General features: G+C 37.5%; 1 protein-coding gene across 2 annotated transcripts in view; it reads left to right on the top strand.

The window, feature by feature from the left end:
- The window catches only part of RRAS2 (RAS related 2), a 71,482-nt gene extending 50,772 nt beyond the window's left edge, over nucleotides 1-20,710 (top strand). The window contains exons 2-6 of one of the 2 annotated variants that reach the window (XM_082341662.1): nucleotides 4,688-4,775; nucleotides 5,694-5,796; nucleotides 5,969-6,077; nucleotides 16,882-17,000; nucleotides 19,196-20,710. In XM_082341662.1, coding sequence (XP_082197788.1) covers nucleotides 4,688-4,775; nucleotides 5,694-5,796; nucleotides 5,969-6,077; nucleotides 16,882-17,000; nucleotides 19,196-19,391 — 615 coding nt within the window. In that variant the 3' untranslated portion in view covers nucleotides 19,392-20,710. The remainder of the gene's footprint in view (nucleotides 1-4,687; nucleotides 4,776-5,693; nucleotides 5,797-5,968; nucleotides 6,078-16,881; nucleotides 17,001-19,195) is intronic. The other variant, XM_082341663.1, reaches the window with a different exon arrangement.
- The last annotated feature ends 4,209 nt before the right edge of the window (nucleotides 20,711-24,919 follow it).

Below are 24,919 nucleotides of genomic sequence, written 5' to 3' on the forward strand. Positions count from 1 at the left end.
CCACCAGATTTAAATTTTTTAAAATAATATATGCAAAAGTAGAGAGAATAGTATAATATACACTCGTATACACATTACCCAGATTCAGTAGTTGTCAAGGTTTTCCCATACTGTTTAACCAGTTTCCTTCCTCTGCTCTCTCCCTTTCCCCTCTTCTTTCCTATGTGTTTAGAGGACTCCTAAGAATCGTGCTGTGTTCAGAAATGCCCTGTCATTTGTTTACAGCTCCCCAGTGGCACCTTAGGTCTAACCTCCTGTCCTTTTTATATGCGAAGGTGGTGGACTTTAACCAGTGAGCTGGATTTACTGAGTTTCCCAGAATCGCCAGTAAATTACCCAACCCAAAGTGTAGACCAGGCACCGCTCTGTGGCAGTGCTTGGGAACTACACTTTCACCAGCAGCTCGGTGTCTGGAGAGAGTGACTTGTCACTCCTGCCCACTAAATGCAGAAGTTGCCTCAGCTTATTCTCTTTCCTCCCTGGGCTCCTCCTTATCTTCCTTAAGGCAACTTCTTTGAATGGGAAGAGAACGAAGTGGCAATTCTCTTAAGCCAAGCAGAGCTCCTGTTGTGCAACCTAGTGGCATATATGCAGGAATAGCATTCCCAGCTATCACTATTCTGTTACTGAGAGCTTTGGACAACCCTACTCAGATCAGAGTTTATCAGGGAAAGTCTCCCTGTCTGAATGGGACAGCTTCCCTAATCTTAAACTTTTCTCCATAAGGCCTAACAACCTTAAAGAGACTTAGGTCCACATTTGCCCTTCTTACTACCTGGAAGGCATCCCACTCATTGAAAGGAGGCATTCCATTTCTTTCTGGCTGAGATTCTTCTCCATGCATCCTTTCCTGTGTTTTCAGGAAAGCACATTACTTTCTCCACCCCCGACCCTCATTACCCCTTTCAGTGGACTGAACTCTTGTCCACTGTGCTTTCCTGCCTTTGCCTGAGCCTCTACTGTCTTCCACAATGCAGTGCTGTGTTTTGGGTTTTTTTTCTTGCTTTCTGCTACAAAATATCCTTTCTGGGCTGTGGTTGGTAGCTTTTTTCAATTTCAGGAGAGAGACTGTTTTCAGGCAAATTGCTGGGGCTCTATGTTTATAAGTGAATTGTACACATAGTTCCTATGTATGACTGCAGTATTAACTGCTTAAATTTTGTTACCTTCTGAACAAGCATGTTAGTCGCATTTCATGCTGTTTCTGTTCTTTGGCCAATACGATTAATACTCCCCATTCCCCTTGCCCCCAGTCACAGCACAATTGCTAGATGTGTAAAAAACAGTGGGTTCTGTGAAAGTAAGGACCTTGTCCTTGGGATGCCCCATAAATAATTGTTGAACAAATGCATGAAACCAAGAGCAAGAGCAATCAGCAGAAGGGTTTCAGGTCGTGAAAAATAACACTTTGAATGGTGAGCAACACACATCAAACTGGAGGGCTTTGTGAACTGTGTAAAGAAAGGGCTGAATCCTATAAGCAGTGGGGAACCATTCATGCATTTTATAGAGGTATAATTTGTATATGTACAAAAAAGTGCACACATCTTAAATGTGCTGCTTGATGAGTTTTTACATATGTATATACTTGTGTAATTACTGCTCAGACCCAAAAAATATTTCCAGAACTCCAGACGGGGAGCTTTTATCTTGATACACAACATTTTGGATACCAAGTTTGGTCTGTGGTATAACTAGGATTGGAATTATAACAGCTGTTCCTGGTATTAGCACATCTTTTTACTTGAATAAAAATGTTAGTTCATACCATTTTATTACATGACAAAAACAGTACACTGACTAACATTTATTAATCATCAGCATGTCTTGGCGCTTTATATTCATTACTTCATTTTATCTGTTCCATGGGGTTTTGTTACTATCCTGTTTTACAGATGCTGAAGGTTAAAGAGGTAAAGTAACTTACCTTAGGTTCCACAGCTAGAAGGTAGCAGAGTTAGAATTAAATCCAGGACTGCCCATCATCAGAGACTGATTTCTTGTTGGTGATCTGCTGCCTCAAATATCTGGGGCCCAGGTTTAAGTAACAAAAATGTTATGTCTTTGTGGTAGGAGGTAATGGTTATCTTTCTTAGCTGCACACGATGGTTGCTGTTTTTAGGCACATTATAACCTGTGGCTTATTAGAATTGTGAGAGGGAAAGGGATCTTTGATTCTGTGACAGTCAGGCCTCAGAGTAATGTTCCTTAAGATGGATCTTTATGAGGGAGGATGATGCTCTCAGTGAGGATGGCTCTTTAAAATCGGTATGTAGCAAGGTCTCTACAAATTTTGAAAATAGGACACAACACAGATGAAATGTAGACCTAAATATCCAGAATTTCCAACAATTAATTTGTCTTAAAAATTAATGAGTGGAGGGCTTCCCTGGTGGCGCAGTGGTTGAGAATCTGCCTGCCAATGCAGGGGGCACACGGGTTCGAGCCCTGGTCTGGGAAGATCCCACATGCCACGGAGCAGCTGGGCCCGTGAGCCACGATTACTGAGCCTGCGCGTCTGGAGCCTGTGCTCCGCAACGGGAGAGGCCGTGACGGTGAGAGGCCCGCGCACCGCGATGAAGAGTGGCCCCCGCTTGCCGCAACTAGAGAAAGCCCTCGCACAGAAACGAAGACCCAACACAGCCATAAATAAATAAATAAATAAATAAATAAATAAATAAGTATCTACACATTTAAAAGTTAACATTTAAAAAAAAATTAATGAGTGGAATAAATGCATGCCAGTGTTAGTGAAGTGGCAAAATTCTTATAACATTAAGATTGTATTTCAAGAGCTAAGACATCCAAAGAAAATATGAAACTTCCACAGTCACAGAAAGGAAAAACAGTTTATTTTAATTGCCCTCTAAGTTGCTTAAACCAACAATCCTCTATATGTGTTATTTTTTAAAATTTGGTATCACAATGCAAAAAAACCCGTCACATTGAAAGAGTTCTAGCTATTATACATGACTTGGACATTTGAAAAAATATATTTAATATTTGTCCATTGTGTTTTCAGACAAAGTGGGAGGGACATTTTGGCACATTTAGGCATAACTTGGGAGTAGTCAATGAAACTTAGGTTTTACAAGATGAAAGCATGGCAAGAAGTGTCAGATTACTATGGAGAAACATGTTTCAGGAAACTAATCTTAAGATATAAATAGCATGCTTTATCCAGCTTGCTTGGTGAAAGACTGCTGTTTTGTGTTGTTTAGAGTAGTGGATACAAAGAATATTGTTATTGCCAGTTGTATTTACTTTTTGAAGAGGTGTGGGTGCCAGAAAGTCAGTTCAGGATTGTTTTGATGTCTGTGTATTTTTGAATGGGGATGGGGTGGTGATGGAGATGGCTTTCTACTCAAAGCTGCTCCTGTTGGTAAATGTTTTTGTTTTCAATAGACGTTGTTTAATAAATCATGCATTTAAATGAAGCCATCAAAAAGGAAATAGGATTATGGATGCCGAATTCTGTAATTAAAGTTAATCCAAAAATATAAATAAAAAACAAAGTGTCATTCACAAATAAAATAAATATGTAGAGTCATGGTAGCAAGCAGATCAGTCTCCCTCCCGCCGCCAAACCAGGAGTTTCTTTGCTGCCCTGTTCAGAGTGCCTACTTCTGAGTAGCTTTCTGGTGTTTGCACAGCTCACCATGCAGGGGTTGTCACTTAAGAATGATGTGTCTCTGGAGCCAGCAGGTCCAGCTTCCAGGAGCCCTTGCCTGAAGAATGACTGAACACCTTTGGCGCCTGTCCCTAGCATTAAGCTGCCTTCTTCCAAGTCATCCCTCAGATTTTGTAATGAGCTAGTGGCAAAATAGGCTGTGAGGAAGTCAGTCAAGAGGGACAGAGCGAAGGAGATACTCAGAACTGATGTCAGTATCCTAGTTAGTGCCCTTCTGTATGAAGGGGGAAATAAGTTGTCTTTCAGATTCTTGTTTCTGTTTTTTTTCTAAAACCTTTAAAAAAAGATTGTGAAATGTAACATACAAACATTAAGTGGTTCGCTAAGACTCTTCCCTTCTTACTCTGCTACCTTAACTGTCCTCCTTCTGGTGATGATATCATAAGATAATAGTTGGGTGGCTTTGCTAACAGAAGAAGAAATAGAAGTTAAGATGAAAAACTAACAAAAATATTAGTGAAAGAATAAGTTTGAGATCCACAAAGATGAAAAAAAATCCTGAAATCATTTCCTTAGGATAATACACAAGGCAGCTGAAAGGGAACTCTAAGACAAGGTGTGCGAAAAGTGGAGAAAAGAAGATGAGGCATTGAATCAGGCAGACTTCGTGTTATCCTGTTTGTTTCAAACTACTTTGTTCTAAGGACTGATGCCTGCCATCGGGTTGCAGATAGACCTGAATTATAGCTTACTGTGTTTTTCTAGTTTTTCTGGAATTTGAGATCTAGAGTCTTAGGTGTATATAAGTTAATTATGAAAAGAAAAACTGCAGTAGATCTTTTACAGTCTTCTTGCATATTTCAGATGAAAATTCAGAGATATTTAGTACCCTTTCTCTACTTGAAACCTGCTCTGAATAGACTTCATTTAATGGGGAATTAACATAGTAGGATAAACCTTAATACAATGAAAATATTTTGATTAATTCTGGATAAAGTTACATTGGTACTTGGGCAAGTAAAGATAAATTTTAAAATAAGGTTCTTTTTCTTACAGTCCTATTTTGTAACGGATTATGATCCAACCATCGAGGATTCCTACACAAAGCAGTGCGTGATAGATGACCGGGCAGCCCGACTAGATAGTAAGTAATCTTCCTTTATTTGATGGTTCACGTAACATATTTTTAAAAGTAAGCTTTGATGTTTTGCTAGGTTAAATACTACAGTTGAAATGTTAGATGATCTTGAATATAAGCCCATCTCTTTCATTAGTTTTGGTTGATGAATCTGCATATTAGGCAATTTAAATATTCCTCAGTAAATGTTATGTAAAACAGTAATTGGATTGAGCTTGTTCTGGTGAAATTGGTCACGTCACTGTAACTTGCTGAAGTTGTGTTTGTTGGGACATTTGGAAAAAACATGAGGTTTCGGCTCTTCCTACCTTTTGATGAAGGCTGAAATGGGTGAAGTAAATATAGAAAAGCTTCAATATTTGCTAACTTGCTTAGAGTTTATAGCACAGAGGCCTTAGCAAACAGTGTTTTGTGCTTGGCTAAACTTTCCACCCCTCCACAAAAGAAAGCCCTGTTCTTTTAACTTTTATGATTCTTTTATTCACAGAGATCAAGAAATACATTAGCATCTGTACATTCAGTATGGTATTTGGGGGGTGGGGTGGACCAGCATTTCTTTCTTGAATTTACAGGTATCTTTTTCAGTTCTTTTCATGGAGGAGGTAAACATCAAGAGACTTCAGAGGTTATCTGACTGTCTGCTTAGATGTATTTGATATTCTTAACCTTGTAATTGCTATGCTAATATATTCTAACTACAAAATCAATCTGCACTGATGAAGATAACTCTGAAACTGTCTGCCATTAGAATATATTTGTCTTTAGCATTGAATATAAAGTACTAAAAGGAGAATGCCATTTTTTAAATTATACTAAGTATGATGTGCTCCAGAGGACCCAGTTTAACTGGGCCTGCCCTTGTGAGGAAGCCATTTTTGTAAGATGAAAATACGAACATAATTACATTTCTTGTTTTTTCTTTAGTTCTGGATACAGCGGGACAAGAGGAGTTTGGAGCTATGAGAGAACAGTATATGAGAACTGGCGAGGGTTTCCTGTTGGTCTTTTCAGTCACAGATAGAGGCAGGTTTGTATCACTATTCAATTGTAGGTCTCCTGTTGATGTCTAGATCACTATTTCATTGAATTTGCATTCTTGTTTTTATAGAAAAAGGAAAAGTAATAAAGTAGTAAATGGAGCACGGGACTCTGAATTCTGATAGTTGACCAAATTGATTAATTTGTTTTTGTGTTTTTAGTTTTGAAGAAATCTATAAGTTTCAAAGACAGATTCTCAGAGTAAAGGATCGTGATGAGTTTCCAATGATTTTAATTGGTAATAAAGCAGATCTGGATCATCAGAGACAGGTGAGAAGGAATTTTGCTATTGGGAAGCCAATTATTTGTAATCATGTAAGTGAACAGATATGTTTAATGAGAAAGTGGCATGATCAAAAACACTGTGCTGAGTGTGGCACACTGGATTTTATAGAGGTCCTGTAATAGGTGACAAATAAAAAGGAAGTAGATTTGGGGACATGACATTTTTACGTATTATACAGAACTTCAGTGAACTCTATAAGCCTGCAAGTATTTGCACCAGCTCCATTCACATGTTGTAATTTCTTAGGTAACACCCACAACTCTAATTTAGTTAGATACTCTTAAACTTACCTGTAATTCAGTATTAATGCTACATTACCTCATTTAGAGAATGACTTTGATTTAAATTACAGTATTTGGATTTTTCCTAAGTCCCATTAATGACTGAATTTTCTGTTAATTCTTCACACATGGGCAGCTCTAACACCAGTAACCTGCAGGAAAATAATATTTTTAGTATTTAGTAGCAGGCTTGTTTATACTCACTTGTTCTTACCCACTTATTTCACATTTAATTTTAAAAACATTTTGGTAAATATTGGCCTCATCTTTTTGTGGGGGGAGGAACAAGATCAGATATAAATTAATGGAGGCTCTACATTATTTGGGGGTTCTTTTGGTGTCTTCATTTCTTTTAGGTCTTTAGTCTCTATCCCACATCTGGAATACAATTGTTTAAATACTTAATTTTTGCTGGTATTTAAGTTCTCTTTTGTTTTTATATAACCTTGTGTTAACAGACTTTTGTGTTAACAGATTTTGATTGAAAGTGCAAACATCAGGAAAAATTGGTTGATAAACAGCATTGAGGATAGCCTTCCATTTTGTAGTTAACTATTATTTAAAACATAATCTTTGATTTGTGTGCTCTATTTGTAAAGTTTTGTTGAAGGTATACCAAGTTTAAAGCATGAACTTAAGAGAATGATATTGTTCTAATGCTAAGGTTTAGAAATGGTTACCTGATGTAGAATGAATTTTACTGTCAGACCTCTTTCAAATCTGAATTATTATAAACTTAAGGTGAAAACATTCAATCTTCATTTCAAACCAGTATAAGCTGTTGGAAGTAATTTAGGATATGACATTGCTCACATCTTAAAACCTGGAGTAGACAGTCCATCTTTTTTTTTTTTCTCATTTATATTTTATTTTTTGGGGACCATTTCCTTCAGTGTTTCTGAATCTAATTATGTTTATTAAATATTGCCCAGTAGAACCTTTTTACTGCTCTTCTCAGGCCTTTCTAGTACTAGAAACACTTTTAGATGTCATTGGATCTGGGGAATAATGGCAAAGTAACTCTGCAGGGAGCAAGCAGTTCTTGCCCTATCTAATGCTAGTTAGATATGTTTCCTGCTGTGATTTTTCTCAAACTTTTTTATGGTGGTAACTCCAGTAAAGGAATAAGTGGTAGGCCTGGGGTGAGGTGGGAATCTTCTATAGTTTAGGCAAGATTAGGGAGAACAGAGGAAAGGGAGTATGTCCACCAGAACTAAACAAGTCTTGCTGTGATTAGCTTGGGGGCAAGGGGTCTGTATGAGTTACTTTTAAGTCATTTATATATTGAAGATTGCCAGTATTTGGAGTGTGGTTTCCATCTGTCTGCAGATATTAACGTATTGTGGCACTTTGGCTTTGTTTTTACCATAGATTTATAAATTTTTCATCTAAGTTTTTTTCTTTTTATAAAAGTAATAGATTTCAGAGTAAAATAAGAACAAGGTGGTAAGAGAAGCAATATAGGGGATGATAAGTTTAATATTTCCATCCCCTTAAAGGTAAGCAATTAGCTTGGAGTAAGTTCTTAATTTCTCTGGTTTAAAACATATACATAGACATTAAGTACTATGTACATGCTGAAAAGTTGAAATGTATATATATCCAAGGGAGAAAAGCAAATGGCTGAAAACTGCTTAGTTTTCTGCTCATTCCTATAGATTCTCCTCTCTGAAGGATAGGCACAAAGAAACATTTTATTCCTCCCATGCTTTGTGTTCTCTTTTCTAGGTTTCTTCACCCTGCACTCAGGCGTAAAAGTCATCATCATTACTCTTATGTGAGAGCCTTTAGTGCTGACTGGAAATCCTACTACGTTTCTCTAGTCTATTCATTTCCCACTTGTTTGGATGATTATTACTTACTTTCTATTTTTAGATTAATAACACTTTCTTCCCCTTCCTCATCCTCAGCAGATTGATGATGAGTGGTATTTTCCTATTTCACTGAGAAATTTTTACATGTTCCCAAGCTCCACATGCGCTAACCTAAGGGCGCGTATGCCCCATTAATTCTGCTTCCTCCCACTTGCATGGATAAACTTCACCTCCCTGACCAGCCTCTCTGATAGGCACTGAAGCCCGTCCGTTCCTCCTCATGGGCATCACCCCAGCAATTGTTCCATCCAGGTGTTCCATTTCTCTCCTGCATGATTATTCCCATCAGCATGCAACATGCTACAATGCTCTCACCTTTAAAACAAAAAGTAATAACCACAGCAAAAGCTAATCTCACATTCCTCTCCGAGAACCTTTTTTGCTGCTCCTCCTAGTAAGCAAAACTCCTTAGAAGCGTTATCTACGCTCGCTCTCTACTTCCTTTCCTTTCTTTTTCTTGTTTGCACTGACTGCAGGCATGTAGCACCCGGTCAAGGTCACCACTTGCGCAGATGTAACATTTGACACAGTTACCCACACTTTCCTTTTTGAAACACTTCGTTTACTTAGCTCTGGAACACCATTCCCTATGCATCCTCCCCCCTCCCACCTCCTTTTGTTGGTACTTCCTTGTCTTTCTCAGGTGTCTTAGGGCTCAGGCACACTCTCTTCTGTGTACATTCTGTGTCCTGGATGTACAAAGGCAAACATGCCTTACCCCTCCAAGCCTTGAGGGCCATACTTGGTGCAGTTGAAATTGAGATGCTGTACTAAAGGTTTTTACCTTTTAAAAGTCTCTTCAGAATTAAAGATGATGTTCTGTAATGCCTTGGCACCCTTACTTGCTCTACCAACTGATCCTGGACAGGCCACAGGCACTTCATAATAACTTCTTCCACTTGTTTGGAAATGCTGACTTTTTGGTCATCTCTTTAGGTCAGTGACCAGTCTGGCTTGCTCTTAGTTGCTGATCAGCTTGTTCTTTTCTGCCTTTGTCTTAGGCTCTACCCTTTGGACTTTCTCTAGCTTCTAGCCCGTTTTCTCTTACATAGCAAATGCCAGTTCCCCATGTTCTTTGAATTTGTGGGTCAGCCCTGGGCATTCCTACTACTGCTCCTGAGATTCTGAACACATGAGGGAGGGGAGATCAGCCAGAAGAGGCTTTGCCTATTTCCTTTTGACTTCTGTATCTCTGTGGACTTGCTTCATCCACCCACCTATTCATCCAATTTTTTATAGAACACTTTCTAGGCACTTACAACAGAGCAGTAGAAAAAACAAGGTCACCGAAATAAAAAGAGATCTGTAGAATTTGAATGGCAGTGTTACCACATACCTGGGCTCTTAGAGATACATTGATCATTTTGTTTATCCTGTCAGAGGTATAGGAAGAAAATATGGGTAAATGATTTACTTGCCCTTGCTAAAATGTAAACGTAGGTAAATATGACAACATATTGATTCTGAAATTTCATACAGCAGCTGTGTGTGGGCTTGGACTGTGGACTTCATGATAGCTCTGATTTCAAGTTCCTTGTCCTTGACTCAGCCTCGTCTAGAAATCAATGGTTTTTTGCCTTTTTAAAAAAATTTGTTTTTGCTTTTTTGATTTTCCCCCTTTTACCTCTCCTGGCTTGCCTCAGTTTCTCCCTTTCCTGTCCCCCTTGTTAGGTACTTAATTTCTACTGGCCACCATTAATTCCAGAAAGGAGCCCATTACACTTATAACAATAGATTACTTAAGTATATTAATCCCCACTCCTCTTATCTGTAAGTACCTTGACCACAATGTGCCCTGCAGCCTCCCAGGAAGAAGAACCCCCTCCCCCCAACAATAGAGTAAGGGTCTTCTCTGGCCTTACCTGCTTGTGCCTTGTCTGCATCTAAAAGATTTGTAAGCGCCATGACGGCTTCTCAGTTTTGACCACTTAGTTTTGTTCATGTTTTGTCCTTAGCACAGAGAACAAAGGTATGCACTCAATATACAGTTGCTGAATGAATGAATCAAGGCATCAGTGAATCAAGATGTGGTATTAATATGATGACTCTTTCTACATAATAGATATTTTTGAAAAACAAAACAAGGTTTGCTTCTGTAAACTTAGGTTATTCATTTACTTGACACATCCCTAAGTGACTATTGCAGATGTTGTACTCTATTCCTATTAAACTTAGTTTGTTTAATAAAATTGCTCTCATCATTCCCATTTTGCTCTTCTCTATTTAGAAATACGTATTATTAGATAAACTCATGTTATTGTGGATTTTCACAAATATTCATTTGTGCCTTAGAACTGAGTCCCATTGGAGGTTCCCAAATGGTAAATCTGAATTTCTTGCATCAGGTTCACCTTTGTTGTTTAAAACAAAACATTTCTGGTAGCACTCAGACCTACTAAACCAGAATATCCAGGCTTAGGATTTGGTATCTTTGTAAAATTCTCTGGGTTGGGGAACCTCTAGGAAATCCTTGTTTGTGTAGCTTTCAATCTTCTGTTGATTTCTAGCTTCACAATGTTTTGGCTTTGGTACATGTGGTGTTCTTTTTGTCATATTTTTTTCCTTTGGTGGTAGTGATGCTATTTTTACTTCTTCGTTAAAAGTATGCTACACCAGTGAGCTCATAAGCAGCTTTATGTGTGGTTAGAGATTTCTTGACCAGAAATGTGTGTATGAACTTTGCTGACCTCGATTCCTGGAAGACTGATGTGAGACCATGCTTTAAAAATAAATAAATGAAGCACATAAACAGTCTTAGCCGTGGGATTGTTTTATCATCTAGACCGTTAATTCATTAATTTTTCTTAATTGTATAAAGATAGGTCATTTGCTGTTTCCCTCTGGCCGAATTACATTATGTAGGTGGGATAGGGCAAGGTAGCTTTCTAAAGAATAATTGAGCAGAAATACAAAGAACAAAATTCTTAAGGACATACATTTCCCTCCCCCAATCAAATTACTTTATATTAGTAAAGTAAGTAATTTATTAAGATTGACATGTCGCAAAAATTTATTTTTACTTTTCTTCTTTTATATCTGTTTTCTTTTACTTCAAGATGTACTTATTTGGTCATACTCTATTTCCTTAATGTATATTTATTAAATAACTACTATGTGCTCTTCTAGGCTCTGGGTGTACAAAGACCCGATATACCTTACAACTTAGCTAAAAAGGACATAATGGTGGGATAATGAGAAAACAAAACCAAAAATTGTAGTGTAGTGTGTTGACTTTTTTTGCTGGTCATTATAGGATGTGATGGGCCTTCTGGGATGCTGTTGTAAAAACAGCACTAAGGAGAAGTTTTTGATTGCTTGAGTCTTGAAGTATTAGTATGAAACAAATTAGGAGTATAGAGTTGGGAGAGAAGGGATGACATCCCAGGATGAAGGAACAGAATTTTTGACAACATGAGGATATTTTTGTAGGAAGGAATTTTATGTCAACTTTTCTTAAAAAAGGAATTGTCCTTTCTAAATTGGTGGCTCTGTAAAGATTTATTTTCTTACTTGGCTTCCTTACTTATTATTAATTGCTTGCTTGATTTGATTGATTTATATTTCAAACCATAGGCCTTATGGTACATGTGCTGTTTTGAAGAGAGGCAGGGTAAATTTTAAGGTTACATAAACTTGGGTATACTAATACTGTGTAGAACCTGCCTGCCACTCTTTCGGAACACAACAGAGTATAAACTGTTATGAAGTAATCGTTAGATATATGTGCATTAAGGTAATGGCCTAATGATATTGCATTGAAGGTGCTGAATTTTGAGAATATAATATTAAATTAGGAGAACAAGCTACCTGAAAGGATTAGAGGGAACAATACCTTGAGCTAAAATAGGGCCCAGGAATATTCTAATCAGCCAGAGTGTCAAACTTGATAATTCCTGGGGTATCGAATAGTGCATTGAGAAGGGTTTTGTTCTAGTAGTGGGGCAAAATTAGCCTTAGATGAAATGCTGTTCTGGTACTGTACAATAGAAAGGATCAAACTTTCCGAATAACTGCATCCCAGAAGAAAGCTCAAGAATATTTATAGGAATACAAATTATCCGGAACTCAATAGGTAAAAATCTAGTAACCACGCATCCACTCAAAACTTACCAAGCATGTAAAGAAGCAGGAAAATATGACCCATAGTAAGGAGAAAAAACAGTGAATAGAAACAGATCTAGAAATGACACAGATGATAGAGTTGGTGAGCAGAGAAATTAAAATGGTTATTATAACCATATATACCATATGTTCAAGAAGCTAGAGAAAAGACTGAATATTGAATATGTTAAGTAGAGACATGGAAGATGTAAAAAGATCAAAATCAAACTTCTGGAAATTAAAACTACAATGTCTGAGATGAAAAATACACTGGATGGGATTAACAGCAGAAGTAATGGCTGAAAATTTTCTAAATTTGATGAAAACTTACAAAGCTCAACAAACCCTGAGCACGAGAAATATGAAGTAAACTACAAGGCACATTATAATGAAATTGCTTAAAAGCAGTGATAAAGAGAAAAAATTGAAAAGTAACCAGAGGGGGGAGAAACATCGCATACAGGGGATCAAAGATAAGGATGACAGCAGTCACACTGTTTCTCACAGGAGACAATGCAAAGAAGATGGTGGTACAGCATCTTTCCAGGTACTGAGAGAAAAAATTCATCTGAAAATTTACTTCAAAAACAAAGGTGAAGTCAAGACTTCTCCCAGATAAACAAAAAGTGAAAGAATTTATTACCGGCAGACCTACATTAAAAGAAATGCAAAAAACAAGGAAAACCATACCGAATGGAAATCTGGATCTATACAAAGAAATGAAGAACACCTTTACCCATTTATGTGGGTAAATATAAATGACTTTTATTGTTATTTAAATCTCCTGAAAACATAATTGGATGTTTAAAGCAAAAATAATAACAATATATTCTAAAGTAATAGGTATAATAATAAAAAGAGCAGGAGGGAGAAACATACTATTGTTATAAGGTTCTTAAACTATACATGGATTGACATAATATCATTTGAATTAGACAGTGATGAGTGAAACATGTATATTATAAACTCTAAAGCAATTATAAAAATCACATAATAGGTACATAGTTTATTAGCCAACAAAGAAGATCAAATGGAATCATAAAAACAATACAGTTAACCGAAAAGAAGGCAACTTTTGATAAGTAGAACAAAGAATAAATGGGATGGTTAGGAAACAAATTTCAAGATGACCCAACTATATCAGTAATCACATTAAACATAAATAGTGTGAACACCTCAATTAAAAGGCAGACATTGTCAGACTGGATAAAAAGCAAGACCCTGCAAGAAATCTACTTTCAACGTAAAGACACAAATAGGTGAAAAGTACAAAGGATGAGGTAAGGTATACCATGCTAATACTAATGAAAAAAAAGTTGAAGTGGCAATATAAATATCAGACTAAGTAGATTTCGGAGCAAATATTATTACTAGGAATAAAGAGGATCATTTCATAATGATAAAGAGATTAATTCATCAAGAGGACTTAACAATCCTAAACATTCATGTAATGAATAACAGCTTCAAAATTCTTAAAGCAAAAATGGGAAGAACAGTTATAGTCAGAAGTTTCAGCACCTCTTTCAGTAATGGAGCAAGTGGAAAGAAAATCAGTAAGGATATAGATGGTTTGAACAACACTGTTGGGCAACTTATCCTAACTGACGTTTAGTAAACACTCCACTGAACAACAGCAGAATACACATCTTTTGAAATGAGAATGGGTCATAGAACAAGTCTCAATACAGTTAAAGGGATTCTAGTCAGATGGTGTATGTTCTTTGACCACAGTGGGATTAAATTGGAAATAACAAAGATATCTAGGAGATCTCCAAATATGAGGAAATTAAGATACTTTTAATTTACCCTCGGTACAAAGAAAAAACAGGACATTACAAAGTATTATGAGCTGAATGATAACTAAAACAACATATCAAAATTTGTGGGATGCTATTAAAGAAGTACCTATAGAGAAATTTATAGCATTAAATATTTGTATTAGGAAAGAAAAAAGGTTTCAATTCAGTGACTAGCTTCTACCTTAAGAACTATAAGAAAAAGAAAGAGCAAATTAAAACCATAGTAATCAGAAGAAGTAAAATAATAAAGATAAGAATGGAAACCAATGAAATTGAAAATAGAAAAAACATAGAAAAGTAAATAAAAACCAAAAACTGGTTTTTAGAAGATCAAAGTTACAAATCTAGCCAGAATGATCAGGTAAAAAAAAAAAAAAAGACAAATTCAGTAATGGGAGAGATAACCATCCTTTCAAATCTTTTTTTTTCTTTTGTTAATAAATTTAGGGAAGGCTCTTTTATTTATTTATTTATTTTTGTATTTATTTTTGGCTGTGTTGGGTCTTCGTTTCTGTGTGAGGGCTTCCTCTAGTTGCGGCAAGCGGGGGCCACTCTTCATCGTGGTGCGTGGGCCTCTTCACTATCGCGGCCTCTCTTGTTCCCGAGCACAGGCTGCAGACGCGCAGGCTCAGTAGTTGTGGCTCACGGGCTTAGTTGCTCCGCGGCATGTGGGACCCTCCCAGACCAGGGCTCGAACCCATGTCCCCTGCATTGGCAGGCAGATTCTCAACCACTGCGCCACCAGGGAAGCCCTCAAATCTTAATAGATATTTAAAAGATAATAAGGAAATACTATAAACAACTTTATACCAATAAATTCAGCAGGTTAGATGAAATACACCTATTCCTTGAAAGGCACAAACTCAAGAAAAAAATAGATAAGCTGAGTAGTACTATATGTATAAGATAAATCCAATTTATTGTAAAAACCTTTCCTCAAAACTCCAGGCCCAGATGGATTCACTGGACCAGTTTTACCAAACTGATTTTGCTGCAACTATTCCAGAAGATTGAAGAGGAGAGAATTCTTTCCAACTCATTATATGAAGCCAGTATTACCCTGATACCAAATCAGACAAAGATATAAGAAAACTACAGTTCAATATTTCTCAGAAACATAGATGTAAAATTTTTTAATTAAAATTTTAGTAAATAGAATTCAATATATGAAAAGAACAATGCATTATCACTCAAGTGGAGTTAATTCCAGGAATGCCATGTTGATTTAACAGGCGAAAGTGAATCAGTATAATTTATCATATTAACAGACTGAAAAGGAAAGATCATATGATCTCAACCGATGCAGAAGAAAAAAATTTGACAAAATGCAGCATCGGTTCCTGATAAAAACTCTTTATAAATGGAATAGTGAGGAACTTTATTAACCTGATAAAGGGCATCTGTAATAAAACCCTACAACCAACAGCTTACTTAATGGTGAAAGACCAAATGCTTTCTCCCTAAGATCAGAAACAAGTCAAAAGTACCCCCTCACCACTGCTGTCTTGGAGCTTCCAGGCAGTGAGGTAAGGCCAGAAAATGAATGAAAAAATATCCACATCAGAAAGGAAGCAACAAAACTGTCTTTATTAGCAAATGGCATGATTGCTTATGTAGAAAAGCCTATGGCATTTACAAAAACAAAGCAAAACAAACTCACCTAGATAAGTGAGTTTAGCATAGTTCCAGGTTCTAAGATAAAGATACAAAAATTATGATTCTGTTTTGCAGAGAAAAATGTATATCATTGAAAGAAGATGAGAAGAATGTGGTTCTGTATGGATGATAAGTTCCTAAATTTTCTTTTTTTTCCTTTTTGCCCATCTGTAATTTTCTCACCTTCTATAAGTGTTTACTTTTGTGGTAATGACAGCAGTGAAAGTCACTTTTTCAGAAATACGAATTTTCAGCCCCACTATATAAATATAAATGTAATATAGTTTAATAGTTGTAGGTAATTATCACTATTCCAACCCTCTACATTTAAAATATATATAGCGCATTGACTATATAGGGCTAATATTCAATTAGCCTTTTCTTATTCTGGCCTACCATTTATATGTCATCAGCAATGCTACCCTTCCCTGCCTACCTTCCTTCATTTCTTCATGTAAGGAAGGCATTGTGAGGGCTTGTGGTCCTGTTCATTATTTTTTTCCCACGTATTTATTGAGAGTCTTCCAAGTACCAGGTACTGGGGAATGCAGACGTGAAGAAGACCCCATGGCTTCTTGAGGCATGCCCTGCTCTCCAGCCTCATCTCTTGCCATTTTCTCTCTTAGCTTACTGTATTCCAGCCACTCTGGGCTTCTTTCAGTTTCTGGAACTTGGAGTGCCCTCATGCCTGCTGTTTCCTTTGTCAGGGATACTTCTTCACCCTGACCCAATTCCATACGCTTTACCTAAATATCACTTCCTCAGGGAAGCTTTCCCTGACCTGCTCAGCAGGGTTATACACTCTCATAGCACCTTGTACTTCCCAGAATTTATCACTGTTGTATTTAATACTTTTTGAGTAATCACTAGGCTGACATCTTGCTTCTGTCATGTTCTGAGTTTTTCTGCAGAGGTGGGCTTCAGCACTATGAGTTAAGCTATTAAGTGTCTTGGTTCGTCTTAAGACAAACCAGCTTGGTCTCTGGCTGGATTAACAGTACAGTGTGTGGCCGAGCAGTAGATGGAGCAGATCTAATTGTTAATACTGTGCCTCAAACACAACTCTTGAAATTTCAGGTAACGCAGGAAGAAGGACAGCAGTTAGCACGACAACTTAAGGTAACATACATGGAGGCGTCAGCAAAGATTAGGATGAATGTAGATCAAGCTTTCCATGAACTTGTCCGGGTTATAAGGTAAGCAAAACACATCCCAGAAGTTTGTTTTAATTTATTGAACTTGATGGGTAGTCACATTATGCTTTTAAAAAAAATTAACTAAGAAAAAAAATTACCATTAAATGTTTTTTGTAAGAAAGAGGAAACTGTATGTAGGAGTGATGCTTTTCTGGGAATCATTTTTGACGTGGTATGTTACAATTTTTAATTACGTACATAATTCTGGTTTTTTCCTACATAAAAAGCCTAATTTTATTATATTGAAGTAGAGAACACACAGATTTTGAAAAGAATTGGTGCACCTTCCAAAGGTGGCGGTGGTGTGAAGATAGTGACGACAGCAGCTAACACTTGAGTGGTAGCCTCTGCCAGATCCTGTGCTAAGTGCTTCACGTGTATTACTACATTTAATCCCCACCACAACCCAGTGATGCCCCTACTCTCCCATGAGAAAACGGGTACAGAGAGGTGAAATAATTTGAACATATTAAATGGCAGAGCTGGGACTTAAATCCAGGTCTCTGATTCCGGAGCCTGTGCTCTTAGCTTTGCTTCTTGCCCACTCCTTCCAGGCCATGAGGAAGCCAGGCAGCAGGGATTCAGCAGTCCCACAGGGTATGAAGTGTGATATCCAGACTTCATAGAGGTTTTCTGTTCGCTGGCTTAGGAGGCCTCTGTGGTTCAGAAAGTGTTAATGGGTTCCAGGAAGCTGGAGGTGGTGAGTGAGGTTGGCTGGAGTTGGTGTGTGTGAGAAAGAGTGAGTTGCTTTAGCAGGTGGGGTTTTGTGAGATTATTTTGGGTCTTGGTGGCTTGGCCTCTGCTTCATCCTCTGTTCTTAGATCTGCTGGTTTCCCTGCTAGTTAGTTTGACAGGTATATGGAGTTAGTTCCTGTTAGTTGTACGTCTAAGGTGAATTGACATTTTGAGCTCTGGGCTTCTACTTGTACTTTTTCTTAGCCCGTTACTAGGGCATTCTTTTTGTGGGGTGGAAAAGAAGATTGCTTTTTATTTTTTAGTACTTTGTTAAAAATCCAAATTCAGTTATTTTTTAATGAATACAGAGTCTCAGTTTTGCAAGATGAAAAGATTTGGGAGGTGGATAGTAGTGCACAACATTGTAAATATATGTAAAGCACTGAACTGTACACTTAAAAATGGTTGAGATGGTAAATTTTATGTGTATTTTACCCGCTCCCACCCCCCCCAAACCAATTCCTTTTTTTTTTTTTTTTTGGCCATGTTGGGTCTTCGTTGCTGCACACAGGCTTTCTCTAGTTGCGGCGAGCGGGAGCTACCCTTCGTTGCGGTGCGTGGGCTTCTCATTGAGGTGGCTTCTCTTGTTGCAGAGCACGGGCTCTAGGCACACGGGCTTTAGTAGTTGCGGCATGCGGGCCCTAGAGTGCGTGGGCTTTAGAAGTTGTGGCGCGTGGGCTTGGTAGTTGTGGCATGTGGGCTCTAGAGCACAGGTTCAGTCGTTGTGGCGCACGGGCTTAGTTGCTGCGTGGCATGTGGGATCTTTCCAGACCAGGGATTGAACCTGTGTCCCCTGCATTGGCAGGCGGATTCTTAACCACTGCACCACCAGGAAGTCCCACCAGTGCTTTTTAAAAATAATTTTTATTGCTTTTTTGAAATATTTAATCCCTGGTTTTGATCCTCAGAATTGATCCACATCCATCAGTCAGTTAGGAGTGAGGAGGGGGTACATGAGACTTTTTTTGTGCCAGAAACTGTTAGACATTTGAACATAACAAAATCTTCTTTAATCCTCATAGCAACTGTGAAAGGTAGGGTTTTATTATCCCTCCTTAAAAACACACCCCTCAGAGAGATCAACTAACTTGTTTAATACAGACTTGTAGTTATGAAGTGGCAAAACCAGGATAGGAATGGCATACCTCATAAGGGCAGGTACTCTAGTGATGGATGTTCATTCCTAAGGATACCTTAGAGTCATGGAATTTCAAACTGGGAAGGGAACTCAGAGGTTGTTGAGTTCAGCATCTCACCTAATTGAATACTCACCCGTAAATGAAACTCAGACAGCTTTGCTTATGCTCATGTTGAAGCATTTGTACCTCCCTGCCCCCAAAGATTTGCTTTGATTCCCTAGTTGAAATTTAACATTGAAAAGCATATGCACATAAACCAGACTCATCCAACAATAACCTGCATTTATAATAATGTATTACCAAAAAGTCAATTATCTATAGGTTTTTCTATCTTACAGGAAATTTCAGGAGCAGGAATGTCCTCCTTCACCAGAACCAACACGGAAAGAAAAAGACAAGAAAGGCTGCCACTGTGTCATTTTCTAAGAATCCCTTGAATTTTAGCTACCAACTGCCAGGAAAAGCCCTCATCTTCTCTTCTCTCCTTACGGTTTACATCACGTTGGTACCTTTCTAGCCTTAGATAAATGATCACCGTGGTAGCCTTAGACCAAGAAGCTGGCTAATCCTTTCCATGAAGCTAATCCAATGGTCAGTCAAGACAGATTTAAAGGAAACACTAAGGCTGCTTCAAAGATTATCTGATTCCTTTAAAATGGATATCTATATACACAGACACATTCTTTTTTTAAGGGCTTACTTTTAATAGGGATGGATCAGTTTTGGAACCTAAGCTGTTTGCCAAGCTGAAGTCATAGGTTGTGAAATAACTTTTAACTTCTGGAATCATATTGCCTACTGTTACTCTAAATAGAAACATAGGGAGTTTTTTTAAAATGTGAATTTTTGCCTATCTCTAAAAATTTTGATGTCAACTTTAGTTAACCTTAAATACACTGAATTGAATCCACAAAAGTGAGACATCTCAGACCTTTACTGATGCTATAGCCTTTTGTTTTCCAGTGGCCAAAATACCAAAATGCCTACTGTATTTATAGGTTAAAAACTGCGTGTAAAGCCTTTACTATTATTCCTAAAGATAATATTCTATGTGGCCAAATATTTGGACTCATTTTGGACTTAGGCATTTTAGTGTTCTTGGTTTTTTAATTTAACTCTTTTCACAGCCATGTTGAGAGTAAAAATAAATAATTTCTGTCTGTCTTCCTTTTCAAGTATTTCTGGATAAGGGATTCAAAAAAACTAAAACTGTTTTTGTTTGTAATATAAAATATGGAATTGATCTTTCCAGGGTCAGAGATGATTAATGTTTTGCTATATACTTTTATACATTATTTTCTTATCAAACTAGTTAACAAGTATTTTTATATGTTTGTAAGCAAATATGCTTTCACAGCATACCTTGTGTATATGTAAAGATAAGTATTTAATTCTCACTGTTCACTTTTAGCTGACAAAGGAAAAAAAGTGAAAACTACAGAAACTGTGGTAGAACCTTACATGCTGTTCTGGTCCTGGTTGTACCCACCTTTGGCCAGTCACATAGCTACTCAAGAAACCTTCCCAATAGAGTACAACAGGATGAGAATCTGAAATCACTTCCGATATCCCCTACTAGATATTGACTGCTATATCAAGTAGTAAGTGGTAAAACTTTTAATTGACAATTAGTATAACTGTGGGTGACTTCTGATTTTGTTTTTAATTCTGTGGATTGTGTTTAAACAATTCAAAAGTATGTTCCTGATTTTGAGATACTAAGTGGTATTGCACAGTTGTCACTTTATTGAATGTGTACAACAGTTCCATGAAGTTTATAAAGCATACCCTTGTATAGCTTCAGGTGCTAGAATTAAAATTGATCTGTTATCACAAGATGATGCTTGATGACTTGTTATTTTGGTGGTTTATTGAAGGAATGAGTGTTGGAGGAAACTTATTTTCATAGCTCTGTGCCTTTTCCTGAGGATTTGAATCTAAGATCAATACTGGTTATTTAGTAGGTGAACTTGAAGTGAAATGGCTTGGTGTTTTTAGTGATTTCCTGAATATTTTCTTAAGTCATTGTTTCTTTAACTTTTTCTATGAACTGCTCCTGACAGAGATTCCTCACTGTAGAGGGGAGAGGAGGGTGAATACAGTACACATATACTCTCTCCGAGGATGATGCCTAAAACAGCTGAAGCAAAGCACACAAATTTATTTGAATGCTAATTAAAATTACTGCCCAGGAGGATACCACATTTATCCCGTGGCTTTTGGTGCTATAGCATTATCTTGTATCCTTGTTAGTACTTTCAGTTGGGGAAGTTTTTTTTATTTATCGTTGGTAACTTCAGATAAAAAGAGATAGTCTATACAACATTCATATTTAGTGGGAAACCTTTTGTTTTATTCTGAGTAGATGATTTATAACAAAGCAGCCTAAAAGTTAAATTTTGTTATCTCAGTTTACTTCTTTTTTTCTCTCTGTGCTTTACTTTGGATAATTTTTACTCCTACATCTTCAAGTTCCCTAATGTTTTCTTCTGCAGTTATTCAATCTGCTGTTAATCCCATCCAGTGAATTTTTCATTTCAGACCTGACGTTTTTTCCTCCTGTAAAAGTCCTGTTTTTTAAAAAATGTATCTTCTGTTTCTTTCCTCATTATGTTCATGTATTTCTCTTATCCAGCCCCTTTCAATTGAGTTGCCAGAGAACTGGGTCTAATGCCTTATCTGTTGTATGTAGTGAATTAACTTCCGTGCATCTGGAATGGTTCTAGCTGTGTACCATCCTTGGGAGAATTGAGAAAATAATCCCTCGAGTAACTTTTTGTACTGCTTAATTCTCTCGCAGAACCCCAGTAGAGAAAGGCTGCTCTGAATATTTGAACGTGGTTACAGTAGCTGTTTAACATCCTTGTCCGCTGATCATCTCTGTAAGTTTAGGATCTATTTCTATTGACTGATTTTTCTCTAGTTATGGTCTCATTTTCCTGCTCCTTCACATGTCTAGTAAGTTTTTATTGATATTAGATGCTGGACATTGTGTATTTTATGTTGTTGGGTGCCTAGATTTTGTTGCCTTCATCTAAAGATTCTTGAGCTTTGTTCTGGTAGCCAGTTAATTTATTTGTAGTTCAGTTTGGTCCTTTCAAGGCTTGTTTTTAAGCTTCATGCAGACTCAAGTAGCTTTTTTCCCAGGACAGTTTAGCTCCACTACTAAGGTGTGGCCTTTTTGGGGTCTCTACTGAATGCCCTGTGTAATCATTGAGGACTCCAGTTTGGCTCATGGGAACTCAGACAATTCCCAGTCCCAATATGAGCTCTGGGGAACCATTCTATTCGCAGCTCCTAGGTCATTCTTTCCCTAGCCTCCTGGAGTTTCACCCTATACATGCATATGTTAATATTTAGCAAAGACTCGTTGACCCTCTGCATATTTTTGGAGCTCTTTCTCTGTTTGGCTCTCTCCCCTACAGTACTTTGTCCTGCAGCTTTCAGCTGCTTCACACTCCCTGATCTCCAGTGTCTGTCTTCAGCTCAGGGAAACATTTGTGACCTGCTTGGAATCCCCTATCCCCTCTGCAATCTGGAATGTGTCTCTAGGCAGAGAGCCAGGACAGTCTTAAGGTTTAGTTTATTTGTTTTTCTTCCATCAGGGATTGTAGTCCTGTGCTGCCTGGTGTATAATGTTTGAAAACAGTTGTTTCACATATTTACTCTAGTTTTCTGATTGTCTAAGGTAGGAGGGTAAAATGTGGTTCATGCTACTCCATGACTGGAAGTTGAGGTCGTTCGCATTTGATTTCCATCATATAATCAGAGGTACCTTGTAGCCATCAATCTATGACTTGAAATCTTTTCTCACGGAGAATGGCCAGTCTTGTGACACGAATAGTCCTTGTCTGTGTGGCCGTTGTATTTTCCTCTCTAGCTGGGGGGCCGGCAAACTTTTTCTCTAAAGGGCCGGTTCGTAAATATCACCTTGGGCTTTGCAGGCCATGTGGTTTTTGTCCCAGCCACTCAGCTCTACCATTGTAGCGCCAAAGCAGCCATAAACAATGTATAAATGAAAGAATGTGTCTGTGTTCCAATGAAACCTTATTTGTGGACACTGAAGTTTGTATTTCATATAATTTTCTTTCTTTCTTCTTCTTCTCCTTTTTTTTTTTTTATTATTTATTTGGCTGCACCGGGTCTTAGTTGCGGCATGCGGGATCTTCGTTGCGGCATGTAGGATCTTTCAGTTGGGGCACATGGGCCCACACAATCGCACACGCGATCTTTTAGTCGCGGCCTGCAGGATCTAGCTCCCTGACCAGGGTTCGAACCCGGGCCCCCAGCATTGGGAGCATGGAGTCTTAGCCACTGGACCACCAGGGAAGTCCCCATGTCATTTTTGTGTGTTATGAAATATTAATCTTTTGAATTCTTTTCAAAAATTCATTTAAAATTGTAAAAATAATTCTGTACAAAAACAGATGGCAGACTGGATATGATCTGTGGGCCATGGTTTGCCAATCCTGCTCTTTAGCACATTTAGCATTTGAAATTGCACTCCCAACTTCAGAATCTCTTATGAATGTGGAAATTCTTTCAAGCAGGATTTCCTGAATTAACAGTCATGAATTTCTGTCCTAGGAATTTTCTCCCTATATTGTTTGTTTAGGGCTTTACAATGTTTCAGAGTTGAACATTATGCCCTATTGACATACCTCTTACACTGATGATTCTCTAAATTTGGGACTTCAGAGTTTTGTAATATATATATATACTTTGTCCTTTGACTATTAAAATTCAGTGTAACAAAGTTGTATATACTTAAGGTCTAACTTGTTCCTCCTCTAACTGTTCGTCACCACTTGTTTTAATTTCTTTCTTTCCCCATTCCTATACATAGTGATGCCATTGAACAGGTAACTGGCAGGTAAACAGGAGATGATGATAAAGTGATCACTTTTCAGTATCATTCAAACACTTAAAGGTACTTAACCAGTGACTGCTTATAAAGTTTCAAAGTACTTTTTAGAAAAAAGGCATTTTAATTTTTTTTTAATTTTAATTTTATTGGAGTATAGTTAATTTACAAGGTTTTGTTAGTTTCAGATGTACAGCAAAGTGATTCAGTTACACATACATTTATTCTTTTTTAGATTCTTTTCTCATATAGGTTATCACAGAATACTGAGTAGAGTTCCCTGTGCTATACAGTAGGTCCTTGTTGGTTATCTATCTTACATATAGTAGTGTGTATATGTTCATCCCAAGCTCCTGATTTGTATCTTCCCACCAAGTTTCCCCTTTGGTAGCCATAAGTTTGTTTTTGATACCTGTAAGTCTGTTTCTGTTTTATAAATAAGTTCATTTGTATCATTTAAAAAAAATTAGATTCCACATATGAGTGATATCATATGATATTTGTCTTTCTCTGTCTGAATTACTTCACTTAGTATGATAATCTCTAGGTCTATCCATGTTGCTGCAAATGGCATGATTTCATTCTTTTTTATGGCTGAATAATATTCCATTGTATATATGTATCACATCTTCTTTATCCATTCCTCTGTCGATGGACCTATAGGTTGCTTCCATGTCTTGGCTTGTAAAATAGCGCTGCAGTGAACATTGGGGTGCATGTATCTTTTCGGATTATGGTTTTCTCTGTGTATATGCCCAGGAGTGGGATTGCTGGATTGTTTTTTAAGGAAACTCCATACTGTTCTCCATAGTAGTTGTACCAGTTTACATTCCCACCAACAGTATAGGAGGGTTCCCTTTTCTCCACATCCTCTCCAGCATTTATTGTTTGTAGACTTTTTGATGATGGCCATTCTGATCGGTGTGAGGTGATACCTCATTGTAGTGTTGATTTGCATTTCTCTAATAATTAGTGACGTTGAGCATCTTTTCATGTGCTTTTTGGCCATCTCTATGTCTTCTTTGGAGAAATGTCTATTTAGGTCTTCTGCCCATTTCTTGATTGGGTTGTATGTGTTTTTTTTGACATGGAGCAGGATGAGCTGTCTGTATATTTTGGAGATTAATCCCTTGTCGGTTGCTTCATTTGCAGATATTTTCATCTCATTCTGTGGGTTGTCT

Source organism: Balaenoptera borealis, assembly GCF_965194805.1.
Source record: "Balaenoptera borealis genome assembly, chromosome: 11".
Taxonomy (NCBI): domain Eukaryota; kingdom Metazoa; phylum Chordata; class Mammalia; order Artiodactyla; family Balaenopteridae; genus Balaenoptera; species Balaenoptera borealis.